This window comes from Gopherus evgoodei, chromosome 2, assembly GCF_007399415.2.
Source record: "Gopherus evgoodei ecotype Sinaloan lineage chromosome 2, rGopEvg1_v1.p, whole genome shotgun sequence".
NCBI classification, from domain to species: domain Eukaryota; kingdom Metazoa; phylum Chordata; order Testudines; family Testudinidae; genus Gopherus; species Gopherus evgoodei.
In genome coordinates, this window is record NC_044323.1 from 232434002 (window position 1) to 232451593 (window position 17592).

The following is a 17592-nucleotide window of genomic DNA, read 5'->3' on the forward strand; positions in this document are numbered from 1 at the left end:
TTGTTTTTATTATTATTTTTTATTTGTTTCTGATACAGACTAACATTGCTACCACTGAAAGCAATCCTAAAGCACTGTGCCTTTACACTCTCTCTTTGGATTCAAGGTGTGCCATAATATAGATGCATAGAGTCTGGTACAAAATCAGTAATAGCAAGCTTGAAAAACTGCATACTTTTGTAAGAAAACAGCAATTTACATTACATTACCTTCTGGAAGACTGAGTGTCTTGAAGCAGTTGCTTAATGGCTGTTTTTAACATGAGAAAACAGTATGCGTTGTGTATTGAAAAACTGCAAGCATCCTCCTGGACTTTCCTAACAAATATTTAACTTTCATATAATACTGAAAGGAGTAAGCAATCAGTGCTACAGTCTAAGCACCTTCCAAAGTGGTAGTTTTGTGAGCAGTTCTGCAGAAACACCCAGACTAAGGCCATGGCTATACTAGAGAGTTGCAGCGCTGGTGAGGGGGTTATAGCGCTGCAACTTAGGATGTGGCCACACTTGCAAAGCACGGCCAGCGCTGCAACTCCCTGGTTGCAGCGCTGGCTGTACACCCGGTCGAGCCTCGGTGTAGCGATTCCAGCGCTGGTGATCCAGTGCTGGTCAGAAAGTGTGGACCCCACCAGCGCTTTTATTGACCTCCGGGGTATAAGGAGGTATCCCAGAATTCCTGTCCACAACAAACCGGAAGAAAGGGGGAGTTCGGAGTTCAGCCAAACTGCTTATTTAAAAAACAAACACAGCTCCTGTTTGCTGAGCGAGCGGAGGCAGGCAGGGGAATTACTTTGGAATGTTCACAGCTGTTTGCTTGAAGAGAGAAACAGCATGCTCACACGGCAGAGGGGGAGGGGGAAGTCCATGTTGAGCAGATGCTTATCTGGTCTGACGGCTATTTAGGAGTACATAATTTGCATTTAGTGAATGAGAAGGGGTGGGGGAAGGGGTCAGAACTTTTAAAATGATTGAAGATAGGCACTGTGTGTCTTCCAGTCCTTAGAACTTGCAAGGCAGGGAGCTGAGAACAGTGTCAGCTCCAAAAATCCATTCTGTCTGTCTCCTCCACGCTCCCTGTCACATTCCACCCCACCCCCCTGTTTTGAAAAGCACGTTGCAGCCACTTAAATGCTGGGATAGCTGCCCACAATGCACCACTCCCAACAGTGCTGCAAATGCTGCAAATGTGGCCACACTGCAGCGCTGGTAGCTGTCAGTGTGGCCACACTGCAGCGCTGGCCCTACACAGCTGTACGAACACAGCTGTAACTACCAGTGCTGCAGAACTGTAAGTGTAGCCATGGCCTAAGGGTATGGCTACACTTGCAGTTGTACAGCGCTGGGAGTTACAGCTGTGTAGGGAAAGCGCTGCAGTGTGGCCACACTGACAGCTACCAGTGCTGCAGTGTGGCCACATTTGCAGCATTTGCAGCGCTGTTGGGAGTGGTGCATTATGGGCAGCTATCCCACACCTCCTCCTATTTTGGCGCCGTGGGCTGTGGGAAGGGACGGAAGGATGCGGGTCATTCCGCTTCCTGTTCCAACGCCCTGTGATGCATCGCTTCACATCCCAGCAGTCACTGCTTTTCCGTCCACGTTTGGCGCCATTGTAACTCTCCCAACGGTTTCTGTGCAGCATGATTTCTGTGGGAAATGGAGCCCGAGCTGCTGAGGAGTATGCTGATGAGTCTCACCGGCACATCACGTTTGGCAGTTGAGCTATTCCTTCAGCTCCAAAGTGACAGTGAGGAGTCCGACAATGATATCAAGTCACTTGACGCGTATGACACTGAATTGCTTGTGGCATTCACGGAAATGCTCAGCACCGTGGAACGCCGCTTTTGGGCTCAGGAAACAAGCACTGAGTGGTGGGATCACATCATCATGGAAGTCTGGGATGACGAGCAGTGGCTGCAGAACTTTCGGATGAGAAAAGCCACTTTCATGGGACTGCGTGTTGAGCTCGCCCCCACCCTGCGGCGCAAGGACACGAGATTGAGAGCTGCCCTGACGGTGGAGAAGCGGGTGGCTATTGCAATCTGGAAGCTGGCAACTCCAGACAGCTACCGATCGGTCGCGAACCAGTTTGGAGTGGGAAAGTCGACCGTTGGAATAATGTTGATGCAAGTTTGCAGGGCCATTAATCGCATCCTGCTAAGAAGAACCGTGACTCTGGGGAACGTGCAGGACATTGTGGATGGCTTTGCACAGATGGGTTTCCCTAACTGTGGAGGGGCGATAGATGGAACGCATATTCCTATTCTAGCACCACCCCACCTAGGATCTGAGTACATTAATCGGAAGGGGTATTTCTCGATGGTTCTCCAAGTGCTTGTGGATCACCGTGGGCGTTTCATTGACATTAACACAGGCTGACCTGGAAAGATGGATGATGCATGCGTCTTTCGGAACAGTGGCCTGTTCAGGAAGATGCAGGCCGGGACTTTTTTCCCAAACTGGAAGATCACAGTAGGGGACGTCAAAATGCCCATTGTGATCCTTGGAGACCCCGCTTACCCGTTGATGCCTTGGCTCATGAAACCGTATAAAGGGAAGCTTGACAGGAGCAAGGACCGGTTCAACTACAGGCTGAGCCAGTGCCAAATGACTGTGGAGTGTGATTTTGGCCGTTTAAAAGGGCGCTAGTGATCTCTCTATGGGAAGCTAGACTTGGGAAAGCAGCATCCCTGTGGTTATATCCGCGTGCTGTACCCTCTGTAATATTTGTGAAGGGAAGGGTGAAACATTCAGCCAGGAATGGACCTCCGAGGGTCAACGCCTGGAGGCTGAATTTGCACAGCCAGAGAACAGGGCTACTAGAGAGGCCCAGCACAGGGCTACAAGGATTAGGGATGCCTTGAGGGAGGAATTTGAGGCTGAAAACCAACAGTAATGTTTGGTGCCTTGCACGGGAGTGAAGTGCAGTGGTTACAATGTTAGTAGGAATCTGTTTTTCCTAAAATGATTTGCAGTGCCTGTTTCTTTCCTGGGCTATGATATCTTTCACTTTCTGCAATAATAAAGACTGTTTTCAAAGCCAAGAATTCATTTATTGAAAAGAAAATAACTTTCTTGACAGACACACAACATTTTGGGAACCTAAAAGGGCAGGGGAGTGGGGTGGTGAACTATACAGTCACAGGTTTGAATATGTCCTGTCTGGAGTGCTGTGCAATGACTGCTGCACTTCAGGATGAAAATACTGCATGGTGATGGGGGTTGAGTGCAGAGGGTAAGGGTTGTAGTTCTCAGGGCTGGCTGGTGAACGTACAGGTGTTGGAGCCAGCTGGTGGTGGTAAGAACCTGGATGCTGGGGAAGGGGTTTTGGAGCTGACATTAGGGCACAAGGGAAAGAGCTTTGGGATGAGAGGGGGGAGCGACACAGTAGTGCTCTGCCTGCATGGCTACGAGTGACTGGATAGAGCCTGCTTGGCGCGCCAGGATGCTTATCAGCTGCTTTGTGCTTTTCTTCTTAGCCACTGCATTTCTCTCAGATCCTGCTTTCCCTTTCCCTCCAGTCCTGCAGTTTTTTCCTCCAGTCCTGCAGTTTTTTACTCTCTCTGGCAGAGTGATCCATAACTGCTTTCAGCATGTCTTCTTTGCTTTTTCGCGGCTTCTTCCTGAGGTTTTGTAGCCTCTGAGCAGTCGATAATACGGGCAGTCGAGTAGTCAAGGACACTTTTCGAAAGGCAAAAATGGCAACAGTTAACAGAGGCAGCATTGTTTATAATCTCACCCAGACAGTTATTCCCACACAGTGAAGGAGTTTACAGTCTTCACTTTAGCATACTTTTCCCATACCAAACAGAGCGCACATAGCCCACAGGAGCCACGAAAGGGTGAGTAAGGGGGACTGATTGCTTCAGGGATGTGCAGGGGTTTCTGTGCGTTGGGGAAAGCAAACTGCTGCAGGGGGCATCTACACTGAACAGTCTCCCAACATTTTCCACAGGAGTTAATCCTGGAAGATATCTTGCTGCTGCAGGTCACCTGGGAAGAGCAGGAGGGTCTTCTACAGCAATGCAGATTCCGCCGTGGCCCCTATGCAGCTTGCCTGTGTGCAGCAATGGTCCCCCTACCCCTCGTGGCACAGTGGCGCGGACGCGTTAGCCTGACTGGGACAAGGACCACACTGGCTCTCCCTATAAACTTGCGCAAGCGCATTGCCCACGCTCTGGCTGAAACTTTTGAAGAGATTACCGAGGCTCATTACCGCGACGTGATAGACCACATCAATGGGCTATTCCACATCTAAGCATGCATGCATGCAGCCATAACCCCCCCTCCTCCTCTCCCAAAACATTTCCATCCTTAAAATAAAAGCCACTTACCGGGAACCCGCTCCTCTGCTTGTCCTTCACCAAGTACCGGTTGCTGCGACTGGCTACCTTCCTCCTGGCTTGAGAAGAGCTCCTGTCTGCATGCCTCCTGGGACTCCGGGGTGTCTCCCCCCACCCCAGTACCCTCAGTCTCAGTTTCCTCCTCCCCTCCCCCGCCTCCTCCTCCTTTCTCCCCCCCCCCGCTCTGAAGTTGTCCATCATGGTCGTCGGATTGGCAGTGGGGTCACCCCCAAGTATCGCGTCCAGCTGCTTGTAAAAACGGCAGGTCGTGGGGGCAGCACCAGAGCGGCGGTTTCCCTCACAGGCTTTGCAATAGGCACTCCACCGCTCCTTCACTTTAACCCTGCACTGCACCGTGTCCCGGTCATGTCCCCTTTCCAGCATGGCCCTTGATATCTGCCCATAGGTATCGTAATTCCTACAGCTGGAGCACAGCTATGACTGCACCGCTTCCTCACCCCAAACACTGATGAGGTCCAGCAACTCGCCATTGCTCCATGCTGAGGCTTGTTTGGCGCATGGAGGCATGGTCACCTGGAAAGATTCTGATTGCACTCCACACCTGGCTGAGCAAACAGGAAGGGGATTTTTAAAATTCCTGGGGCATTTAAAGGGCAGGTCACCTGAGGCCAGGGCAGTAGAGTGCGAACTGATGAGCAGAGTGGCTGAACAGGCATTCTGGGATACCTCCGAATACCTCTGGAGGCCAATTACAGCGCTTTTGGTGGCCACACTGGCGGAGCAGTGCTGCATCACCAGCGCTGCAATCATTATACCCCAGGCAGAGCAGGAGTACAGCCAGCGCTGCAGCCAGGGAGATGCAACATTGTATGTGCCTTGCAAGTGTGGACGGTGAGTAAGTTGCAGCGCTGTAAATCCACCACCAGCGCTGCAACTCTCCAGTGTAGCCAAGCCCTAAATTACAATGGTATTTGTAAACTGTACATTGGGAGAAACAATCTTTGGATTTTCTGGTTGCAAATTTAAGCAAAGCACTTTAAGTATGTTCTTTACTTTAAACATGAGTAATCCCATCCCTATTCAGCAAAGCACTTCAGCATGTGCTTAAATCCCACTGACTTCAATGGGATTTGGACACCTGTTGAATATTTAGCTCACTAGGGATGGGATTATTGATGTGCTTAAGGTCAAACACATCTTTGCTGAAATGGGGATTTATCCCATGTGAGTACACTTTCTAGATCTGGATTAAAATGTAACACTGTGCAGTGCACTTATCTAATGCAATGCAAGTGCTGAGACATTTGAACTGGTATTTAGATGCTTTATTGTTTAACAAATTTTCCACAAGCTTTATGTGTGGCATCTGAAATGAGTGGTGGTGTTTCAGTATTGTATATGTTATGACATATGCATGTGAATTATTTGTTCAAAATGATATTCATATTGCCTCTTCGAAAACCACAACACTTTAATTGTACCTATAATGCGGAGGTCATTGCAGCTCTGTACATGAACCCATTTTGCTTATTGTTAAGATCACCTAGTTTGGAAGGTTTTTCGAACAGGGATTGTCATATTATAAGTAGGCTTGGCAGAATTAAATTTTTATATCCTTTTGAGGAAAAATACCAATGTTTATTTTAAGCATTTTTTTTCTATTTTTATCTATTTACATTTTCACACTTCTGGAAAATCATTGGGGAGCTCAGACAAATTTTAAGGATAGTAGATGTTGAGATTCAAACCATTAAATCACTATAGTTGTTAAAACACAATCTGCCAACATCAGATTTCAAAAGAAACAAAGTTCCTTAAATCAGACTCTTAAGTTCTCAAGTAGCATTTTTCTTACTTTGACTTTCTTTATGGAAGATATTGTTGGAAATATTTTTGTCTGTTTGTGTGTGTACGGTGAAACTCATGTTTAGTGACATTTACCACCAAAAATCTAATCCTTCTAAGTCTAATTATGAGTGTTTGTATAGTGTCTAGCACAATGGGATGGGTAGGCGGTGCGGTCAAACGAATAATTATTAGTATATTTTTTATAATTTATTAGCCATAAACAACATTTTGTGTGGAAAAAGCAAGAAACACAGTGGATCAATGTTCTTTATCTCATTTCACCTTTGTTTTTATTTGAGTTTATTTATTTCAGTATTAATAGTAAAACCACTGGTTGATTTTTTTTTAAGGATGACGTATCTGACTCATTAATAGTTTAGGTGTTTCTCAGAGAGAAGATTATTCATTTTTTTTTGTCAGGCTTTCATTTATTGATCGGTAGCTTAACATTTATCAGCTGTAACATTGCCACTTTGTGGAGTGACATATTAGAGGTCAAACTAAAGTACCAAGTGATTTTTTTTGTTAGTTTACACTTATAAGACTCTGATCTCTGCTGGATAATTATTTACCTTTTGCATCTGCTTTGGAGAACCCGGGTACAGCAGTCTGGCATTCACCCTTACCCACAGCTGCTGAACAAAAGTAATGATACAAAAAGTGCCATGATCACATCTTTTGGATATCAGAGCAGAGAATTTGAATATGAGTGTTTTCTTCTCTCGTTGTACCATCAGTGGCTTGAAAGTCAGATAGATTTCACAAATGTCTCCTCTTCTGTTACTGAATGAAGGACAATAATGGCCAATGACGTCGATGGGACTTCTTAAGCACATGCTAAAAATTAAGTACATTCGTGGGTGCTTTGCAAAATAAGAGTAGAGCTGGATGACAAATTTTAAATTTAAAAACATCGTCAAAATTTGCAAAACAAACCTGGGAGAACTTTTCCAAATTTTCATCCATCTCTAGATGAGATTAAGGACATCTGTGTGTTTCCTTTATACGGGTTATTTGTAATGAAGTACTGTACATAAACGTATTGGCTCCCTCTTGTAAAAAAAAGAAAAACAATTGTCTCTGTAATGATAAAGTTCTTTTGCAGATCATATTTCTGGCTTGCAGTGATACATAGCTTCAGAGTTAGTTTACAGGGTAATCCCTACTTAATATTGTTCTTCCTGCGCCATGCAGAAAAATAGGCAAAACAACTATTATGTAACAGTTAGGGTGATATTCACCCCTTGCGTGGAGGCCAAGTAGAAGGGCCGTGCACAACTTAAGTTCCACTTAAGCCCTCAGGGACTCAAGGCAGAAAAATCCTTAATAAAGTTCCCACAACCAAATATGGAAGGGGAGACTTTTCCATGGCTTAGTAGCATAAAGAGAAAAGCCCATCAGTAATGTGAAATAAAGTAACAGGGATTGTTGCACTGAGCAAAACATAAGAACCTGCCAGTTATTGGCTCTTGCTTTTATTTGTAATTATATTTTACCCAAGCAGAGTTGTCTGTCAAGTTTTAGTTCAATTCAGTAAGATATCACCCTACCGTAAGTGCAAAATAGAGTCAAAGAAAGATGTTCAATCAAAAGACAGATATCTCGCCAAGTCTAAATAATGACTTGGAAACTATAAATATATATATACTACACTAAACATGTTATACGGATCAATTTACACAAAACAAAAGATATTTCCACTAGACCTATTGCCTCAAATGCATTCTGTAGAGGTTTATTTTAGATCTTATCCTGTAGAAGTAACATTGAGTATGGGGTAGGGTTTCTCAGCCCATGGATTGGGACCCAAAAATGGGTTACAAGAATGTTTCAAAGAGTCATATGGCAGCTCCTCTGGCTTCTGTCCCACAGGGCTGGCTGGGCTCGCCTCCCTACTCCAGGCACAGCAATCTTAGAGGTCCCAGCACCATTCAGATTTGGCCAAGCCACCATGATGACAGGAGCCTGGGTAGGCCAAATTTGAGTGAGTGGCACTGCAACCCCCTGAGCCAGGTCACAACTCCACTCACACAAATTTAGTCCAGTCATTGGGGCAGGGCCAATCTGAGTGGCACAGCAACTCCGGAGGTTGCAACACCCAGAACAGAGAGCCAAGGCCAGCCAGCCCCACAGCACACTAGTTGCGACTGTAGGGTGAGTGTTGGGCAAGACTCAACCGAAACCACCCCAGAGCCTCCACCCTCAGGCTATTTACTGGGTCATAACAGGCCATAAACATTTATAAGAGGTCCTAGCCCAAAAAGGTTAAGAACCACTGTTATAAGTGTCTGTCACCTTTACCTACCAGAAGAATAAATGCATTCTGGAGACACTTTATAGTAAAGTAATAATTAGGTTGTATTTTTAGACTCCAAGTTTCTTTTGGACAGACACTATTATTTGCTCTATGTTTCATAGAGTATCTAGCTGATCAGGACCCCAATAAGATTTTCCTCTCTCCTTTTCAATGGTCTGGCTTCATCTTATACATTTTTTATTTAGTTATTTAGCTTAGTTTTTCTTTTATAAGTGAAATTACATTATTTCCTGTTTTCATCTTTAATGCTGTGATAGACAAGGATTTCATTCCTTTTTCTCTGTCTCCTAGGAAACTGATCTCATGACCTTTAATATTTCAATGCACCGTTCCTGGTGGAGAGAGCATGGGCCAGGCTGCATACGGAGAGTGGTGCGCCCTTCAGCCCCTGGGATCCTAGACGATTACTCCTATGTCTCTGTGACGGGCTGCATCATTGACTTCCAGTATCTCGAGGTCATTCACAGCGCCATCCAAATATTACTGTCTGTAAGTTTCTATTTTCAGTTATCAGATTTACCACTCCTCTACTCTTCTTTATTATGCAGGTCACATGCTATTATTTCTGTTTACTGAGTGGATGGTTTCAGTAACTGACCAATAACAGTACAGATTTTAGATTGCATAGTTGAATATAAAACTTGCCATTTGAAATGTATACTGCTCTCATATGCTCATATTTCATAACAGCCCTACACTGGGAACATGAGTGGTTCATTGCCCTAATTCTGGCCCTTTATATTGAAATGAATTTCATCCATAGCAATTAATGCTCACTCATTAGAACATGTGCAGAAAGGGAACACTTCATCCAGGTCTGAATATAAATCTATTTTAGAAAGTAAATAGCTTCCTAATGCAAACAAAGAACTGAAAAAGGTCAGGGAAATTGTAGTAATTAAAGTACTATTATATCTTTTTTTTATGACATTCTGTATCCTTCTGTGGGAATCTGGGGTATCCAAACATTTTACCTTGATGGGCCACTTACTGCAGTTACTATATAATTACCGTACCAGCCTGAAACTGCACACCATTTAATATAATAATATTATTGTGCCATCAAGAGAAGCCTATTGGCGATTAGATACTGCAGATCGTTCTGCTACTGGACTCTGAACATTTGCACTACTGAAACTAAAAGGGCCATTGGGGGAAGAGGAAGAATGGGACCTATTTTCTCAGGAGCAGTAAAATAGATTTTGTTTATTTAGTTGAAAATTGCTCTCAAAATATAATAATCATAGTTTTGTACAAGATCTTGGTATATATGTGTGTAGGATGGTGTTGAAGTGGACAGAAATAGATGACAGCTACTGAGCAAAAAAGAGAGATGATCCTGTGAAATTGTTTTTGACAAAGTAGAATTAAAATGCCATATTTAAGAAAGAAAGAATTATTTTTTTCTGGTAGCTAGTTCTACAAGTGGAATGTGCCTTTCTGGAGCTTGCAATATGGTTAAATTTCATAACAATTTTATGTAGCAATAGCAGAGCAACAAACCTTTTTGTAATGTAACAAAAATTTTATTGGCACAACAAATCATTTCATCATGCTAACTCTGGTGCAAATAAACGGGAAGGTAAACACTTTTATTTGATAGGGAGTTAGAAACATGATATCCCTCAAGGGGTAAATACTGCATACAGTCCAGGTAGATATTTCTGCTTTTCAACAGATTTCCACTTTTCAAAGGTTTCTTTTACTTAAATATTTTAGCTTGTATATAAAAAGGAACAGTTTTATATGCACAAGATAGTGCATCTATGACCATATTAGACCCTGCTTACCTCATTTCTTTACCTCTAGTGCAGTGCAATCTCCTGTGATGCTTGCAGTATATGCATTAGAGTAGTCATCATTAAAGAGTCATCTTCTGCAAACAGTTACTAGGCCAGAGTAATTTAAGGTCTGAACCTAATGCTGAACATTCGTTGATATCAATGGGAATTGCAAGTACTCAGCATCTCTCAGGATTAGACTCTTTTTCCTATTCTAACTATAGAGAAATCCAGTCATATTTTAGAGTAGTGTGGTAACTGCTATAAAGCATGACTATTAAAAGGGAACCATGATAGCATTACACAACAATACATTATTCTATGTACAGTGCATGGTAAATTTCCTATTGATGAAAACATCCTTATACACAGTGCCTTTTAATTTTTAAAAAGTAAGGCATGTTCTCTGTGCTGAGTGCTTGATTTTGCAGGGAACAAATGCTGCTTGCATAAGTGGCAGCAGCTTTAAGCACATCTGTGGCCCATAAACTCTTTTTGGGGGGCTATTTGGAGATACACAAAACTGGAAATGCTAAATGGGAGGTGGGAACTGGCTTTCATAAGACAATCTCTGAAGTCCGTAGAGAGTCTTCCATTGACTTCAGTGGGCTCTGGATTAGACTCAGAATGAGCCATTTTATATAGACATTAGGAAAGACTTTAGGTTTAGGTTGGACATTAGGAAAAACTTCCTAACTGTCAGAATGGTTGAGCACTGGAATAAACTGCCTAGGGGGATTGTGGAATCTCCATCACTGGGGATTTTTAAGAGCAGGTTTGACAAACACATGTCAGGGATGGTCTGGATAATACTTAGGCCTGTCATGAATGCAGAGGACTGGACTAGATGACCTTTCAATGTCCCTTCCAGTTCTGTGATTCTATTATTCTGTGATATACTATATGTATATACACCAATCTAATATTTAAAAATGTTTCCTTATAGTTCTAATCTCCTCTCTTCTTGACATGGAGGAGAAGGCAATATTTTTACATGACACCTAGTGGTACCAGTGAAATTTTCTGACCACACAATGTCAAGTAATCAATGTTGGACTGACTTCATGGATTGTTATTCTTGTTAATATCGCTTCTGGACGAGAGCTGCTTCCAGTAAAAAATGAAATTTGAGATTCCAGTGCATATTAATTTATAAGTATTCTATGTAGGTTCTTATACCATGCTCGTCACTGTAGAATCTGAGCTTCTTCCAGCAATGCATTAAGTGATGTGACTAATATCTGATGCGTGGTTTGTTCTCTCATTCTCCCCTTCCTGAGGGAGAGGGTACTGTATATGCAGTAGAAGGTTTTCCTTTTGCTACTGGTTCTTGTTGTCTTTTTGTTTTTGTTTTGTTTTTTAATGTACACACTGCTTTGTCTTAATAATAGAGAAGGCAAGGGCAAAGACATGTGCCTTGCGTGTGGAGTGGAAGTTGATGACATTTGTGAATATCCTTAGATCCTGGGGAAGATCATTCCACAGTATCTAACCAATGCTCCAAGTTCTCTGGTCACCACACAGACAAGCTTTACCTTTATTGTAGTGGAGTAGAGTTGTGATACTCAATGTGACAATGCCTAAGTACCTTTATGAATCTAGGCCATAGCTCCCATTAATATGAGAACTGCAGCCCCTGTGAATCAGATTGAAGCTATACTCAAGGATGTTTCTAGCCTATATATTATTTTGTAAGAAAATACCTTGAAATAAACTTCTTGTTGCCCTCCTGATTATTAAAGTCACTTAATTTTTTAGTCCGATTTACACATTTAAACAAAGACAGGCAATCTTAAAATAGAATTAAATCCTGAAACATTAATTCTTGGCACTCTTAAATCCAAACACAGGATTCTTCAAAAGCACTCTTAGAATATGTCTACACAGCAGCTGGTGGTGTGATTCTCAGCACAGGTGGACGTACCTGTGTTGGCACTGCAGCAGCTCTGACCAGTCACCTGGGTACAGTCCCATCTGACCCCTGGGTACGTACTTAGCTGGCTAGCCTCAGCAGCTGTCTGTGTGACCCCAGCCACAGCCACTCTGCTATTTTTAAGTGTTAGCTTGATTAGTGGTAGCAAGTGTCCAGTGCTTGAATTACCAGGTGGGGTTGGTGGGACCGAGCCCTTTACTATACTACCTCATATCTGTTTTATGGCTCCCTTACTTCTCAATACTGCTTGAATTAAAGTGTCACTTTATATTCAGATCCCCCCTACTTTTTCCCCATAATTTGAGCACTGTGTGTGTGTCTGTCTGCCTGCCCTGAGAGTCACACCTCCCAGCTGCTGTGTAACGCTAAAGGTATGTCTACACTGCACTGGGGGAGGTGTGGCTGCAGCGCGGATAGACGTACCCAAACTGGATCAAAGCTAAACTGAGTAACAATAGCAGTGAAGCCTCAGCAACCTGGGCAGTATGAACTCAAAGTCCTGGGTGGGTGGGGCTAGCCCATGTAGCCACTCGTGTTGCAGCTTCACTGCTTCTGTTACTCAAGTTAGCTTGGACTTGGCTAGATCCACGCTAGCTTGGGCATATCTACACATGCCACAATCACACCTCCCAGCTGTGGCATAGACACACCCTGAATTAAACAGTTCTGCTCCACTAAAGTCAATGAGAATTATACCACTGACTTCAATGGGAGCAGGGTTAGCCCAGTGCAGAATGCTTTGGAAAATCCTACCTTTACTGTTCATAGACATGTCATCCAAGCATCTGCAGAGTCTAACAATTTTCATTAACTACTTAACTGAATACTTCAATGTTTTGTTGGTTCATCCATGAACATGCAATCATCTCTCTCAGAAAGATAATCATTTCCTCTTGTTTTATCACACAACTATCTGCTCTCTTGGCCATTTTTCTTCTGAATGTACAAAATGTCACTTCCATAAGAAAATGATAAACAACATGATCTGATTACATTAGTTCTGGAAATCTGTTGCTTCTCTCCCTCAACAGTACATCATGGTAACCCAATGCAATTGCCTTATTTTATAAATTATTTCTGCCTTGCTGCTTTCAGAGAATCTGTCAAAAATTGATTATTTAATATTACAATGAATTATGACATTTCGTGGATTTAAATACTATTTCATCAGAGAAATGGAATTTAATTAGAAACCATATTCTGCACAACAGCCATTAAAATGGAGGATCCGAGATTCATGTAAATAATTAATCAAAACAAACATGATTGTCAAGTTACAGCATGAGATTAAAAGCAAGACAATAAATGATACTGGAAAAATAGTTGCTTAATGAAGTTCAGGTTGTTGACATGTTATCATCCTGAGCCATAGATTCAAATACATTTTGGGTTCATTTGAGTGGCTTTTCATAAGTGTCATGTATCAAGAATTCTCTTCTATACTCCATGGTAAAAGCTCCAGAACTTTTTTGTCAACAGGTTTATAAAGAAATCTTTTCTCCTTCTCTTTAGACAAGCTAGAGCTGCTGGAATGATTGTTGCAGCCCAGTTATCATTTTGGTATAGCAAAAGGGATAATTATATCAGTATATAATGTGATTCTTTTGAGGAACTGCAGCAGTCTCTCTTATTCCCATTAGTTATAGCCCAGTATAGTTATATACACTGTTCTCAAAAGAAAATCCCTTTAGGGAATGGTGCCATTGTTCAACCTGGAGCTAAAGTCTCTTTCCATTTCCCAGAATGACTCATGACTGATTAGAAAAGCCAATCAACATCAGTATGTGAGAGTAAAACATGAGCTAACTGGATATGAAGACCTATGGAAAATGTACATGAATAAAATGTACTTTCCCTTTTGATATTACATCACTTCGTGAATTGCAGCTCATTGCTTTTGTCATCTTTATTGTCTAGGTTGGAAACAGTTACTGTTGTCACTTTTCCATAATGAACAATTGTACCAGGGCATAGAAAAGCAAGTTAACAGTGCTGAATACAGAGCTGACCTTCAACATTATACCAAAAGAGAGTGTCAAAGAAAAGCATATGTGTAATAATAATAATGAAAAAGACATGACTAATAGCCATGTGAATGGCAATTGTCCTATGGGCTTCTCAAAGATTCATTAACAGCTTTAGAGTGTTCAACAGCTGATAATTTTTTTTTCGGCCTGAGCAATTTTGATAGAACTACAGGGCTCCACTTAGGAACTATGACTGCAAACAGAAGACTTTGTCAAAGCTGTGACAGATACATCAATTTCCTAAATATCTTTAGAGGATCTTACTGTAGTAAGTTTATGTATCATTGTGGGGCTGGGATTGTACGTAATTCCATGTGGGAGGGTGACCCCAGCTCCTAGAGGTACTAAAAACAGTGTGTGATGATTAAGGCAAATCAGCTAAGTCGTAATCTCCCAGAGGGGCTCACACCTCCTGGAGAGGCTCACATATATATAGATTCTCCAATGACCAACAGACAAAGAAAGGACTTTTGGATAAATAGCCTCACTTGGGGCCCTCTTTCTAATGGACAGGACCTCTTTCTAATGGATGGGGCCCACCCAGCTAACGGACAGGACCTTCTGTCGATTGGGAGCCCCAATTCTTCCTGTGAAAGGTTGAAAGGACTTTGGCCTACCAAGGCCCCATAAGACCTCTGACCCTAGGCTGTGGCTCTTTGGCTTCTGACTCAGTGCTTAACCTTGGCTTCAGCTCCTGTTCCCTCTCTGAACCAGGCTCTGACTTTCAGCTCTGACATTTGTCTCCTGACTTTGTACCTGCTCAGTGGCCTCAAACACTGTGCCGACGGCAGGCCAGACCACCCATGTCCCGATCGCTGGCACCAGTCTTTCACAGACCCTGATGTAGTGGTGGTGCATGCCGTCTTGTGCTGAACATCAGTTTGAACAGCCTGGAATGGACCTTGACCCAGATAACAGTGGCTTATATCCAATCAACTTTAAAAAAAGGCTAAAGAGAGGTCAGCAGTAATTCAGCTGGCAGGAGACAACCAACTCTAGCTCAAAATGTATCACTTAGGGCTTGTCCACTTGGGAAAGTTATTCCAGAACAAGGTCGAGAGAGAATTGAAAGCACTATAACTATTCCAGAATAGGTTTCAGCGTGGTAGCCATGTTAGTCTGTATCAGCAAAAACAACACGGAGTCCTTGTGCCACCTTAGAGACTAACAAATTTATTTGGGCATAAACTTTCATGGGCTAAAACCCACTTCATCAGATGCCTGGAGTGAAAAATACAGTAAGCAGAATATATATTATAGCACATGAAAAATGGGAGTTGCCTTACCAAGTGGGGGAATAGCTCCCCCTGTGGATATTCTTAACCCAGAATAGGAGTGCCTTTTTCTGGTTTAGTTGAATCCACTTACAAAATGGATTAAACTGAATTGAAAAAAAATTACTCCTATTCAGGAACAAGTATCCACACGGAGAGTTATTCTGGGATCGCTATAGTGGAAGAGTTATTCCAGAAGAGCTCTTCTGAACAATTACCTCATGTAAACAAACCTTTCAACAATGCAATGGTATTTCACTGAGCTGGAGTGAGGGACTTGAAATTATTCCTGAACCCAAGTCTCTACACTTAAATGTGAGTGAGCTCTATGGGCAAAGCTGGAGGCTAACCTAATACCATAGTTTGTTTGTTTATAGCAGTGGATTTGTGCTGCTCTAATACTCATCAAAATTATCTCCTCTGTATATTATAGTTGTCAGCCATGTAACCAGACTTTCATATACCGGGGAAAATATCCACTGATTAAAACTTGTCTCTGTGGGAGCCTGCACAGACAGGACATTTTTCTTTTAATCATGCACTGCATTGACAGCCTAACTCTTCCATTACAATTTGTAGACTGAATGTGACCTGAGTGCAGAAAGGATTTTTTCCTAGACTATGGTCCCAGGTGATTTGCAGCATTCTATCTGTTATCCTATATGAACAGGAGACCATTGAGTTGGGATTGCACTGTGTGTGCATTTGCTGCATCTCAGACTTCTCAAACTTTGTTGTATATCTTTGATTTTGGCTGAGAAAGAAGGTGTATGTCCATGTGATCCCTTTTCAGAGCAACTCAGTAAAAGGCATATGCAAGATTGTCTAGGAGCTTTGATTTATGAAATTTACAATCCATAAAAAGGGTCATATTCTTTAGCTGCCAGAAACAGCTTAAGCGGTTTTAATGGTTTAACTCCTTTCCAAACCTAATTCATATGAAATATCTCGGCCTGTCCTGGCTGCAGATTTTCCACTGCCATGTGCCCCAGAAAGTCTAAATTTAAAAAAAACAACACCTTGTTCTATGCCAGTTCTAGAAGGTGTCTCACATACCTGATGTATGAGTGAACTTGCAAGGAGGGGCTAATCTGGGATATGCAGTTCCATCAAAAAAGCAGAAGATCTGTGTGTCACCGAGAACCACTCAGTGGGGCTACCTAATGCATTGGCACACAGAATCGGTTTGGAGTCAGGGCAGGGATGGGCTACAGGTGCAGCTACTGGATCCACTGCTACATATATTTACTGATCATTGCCTCATCTGGGGGTTGATCCTGAAAGGTGATGAGCACTCTTGCTGTGATCCTGCTCCTACATTCATGCTTGGCTTTAAGCAAATGAGTAGTCCTATTGGCTGAAATCTCGGTCCTGTTGAAATCAATGACAAAACTTCCATTGACTTCCATGAAGCCAGCTTTCACCCATTAAATTCAATTAGATTGATCACCTGTTTAAAGTTAAACACACACTTCACAGCTTTCTGAGTTGGGGTCCAGAATACTTAGCCCTTTGCAGGTCTGGGCCCATGAAGCCCATGTCGAGGAACCAAGGGAGATATTGTAGAAAACTCAGAGCTGCAGTAATGGCCACAGCTTTGCTCTCCTGCTACACCATGGCCTGGTAGAGGAGATGGCTTTCCCCTGCACCCCAGAAGTCCCCTTTTCTTCCTCTTCCTTGCCTCATTCAAGAACAAATATTTGGGTTGCGTGGCGGGGAAAGAATTTGCCCCTCACAAAACACGTGCACATGAGGAAAGCCCCTCAGAGATTGTCTGACAGTGTAAGTACTCATACACTCATAGACTCATAGACTTTAGGGTCAGAAGGGACCAATATGATCATCTAGTCTGACCTCCTGCACAAAGCAGGCCACAGAACCTACCTATCCACTTCTATAACAAACCCCTAACCTATGTCTGAGTTATTGAAGTCTTCAAATTGTGGTTTGAAGACTTCAAGCTGCAGAGAATCCACCAGCAAGTGACCCATGCCCCACGCTGCAGAGGAAGGCGAAAAACCTCCAGGGCCTCTGCCAATCTGCCCCAGAGGAAAATTCCTTCCCGGCCCCAAATATGGCGATCAGCTAAACCCTGAGCATGTGGGCAAGACT

At 42.9% G+C, this 17592-nt stretch overlaps 1 protein-coding gene across 5 annotated transcripts in view; it reads left to right on the forward strand.

The window, feature by feature from the left end:
- NKAIN3 (sodium/potassium transporting ATPase interacting 3) overlaps positions 1 to 17592 on the forward strand; it is a 547209-nt gene that overhangs the window by 393360 nt on the left and 136257 nt on the right. For all 5 annotated transcript variants that reach the window (XM_030553164.1, XM_030553163.1, XM_030553165.1 and 2 more), the window contains exon 4: positions 8757 to 8954. In XM_030553164.1, coding sequence (XP_030409024.1) covers positions 8757 to 8954 — 198 coding nt within the window. The remainder of the gene's footprint in view (positions 1 to 8756; positions 8955 to 17592) is intronic.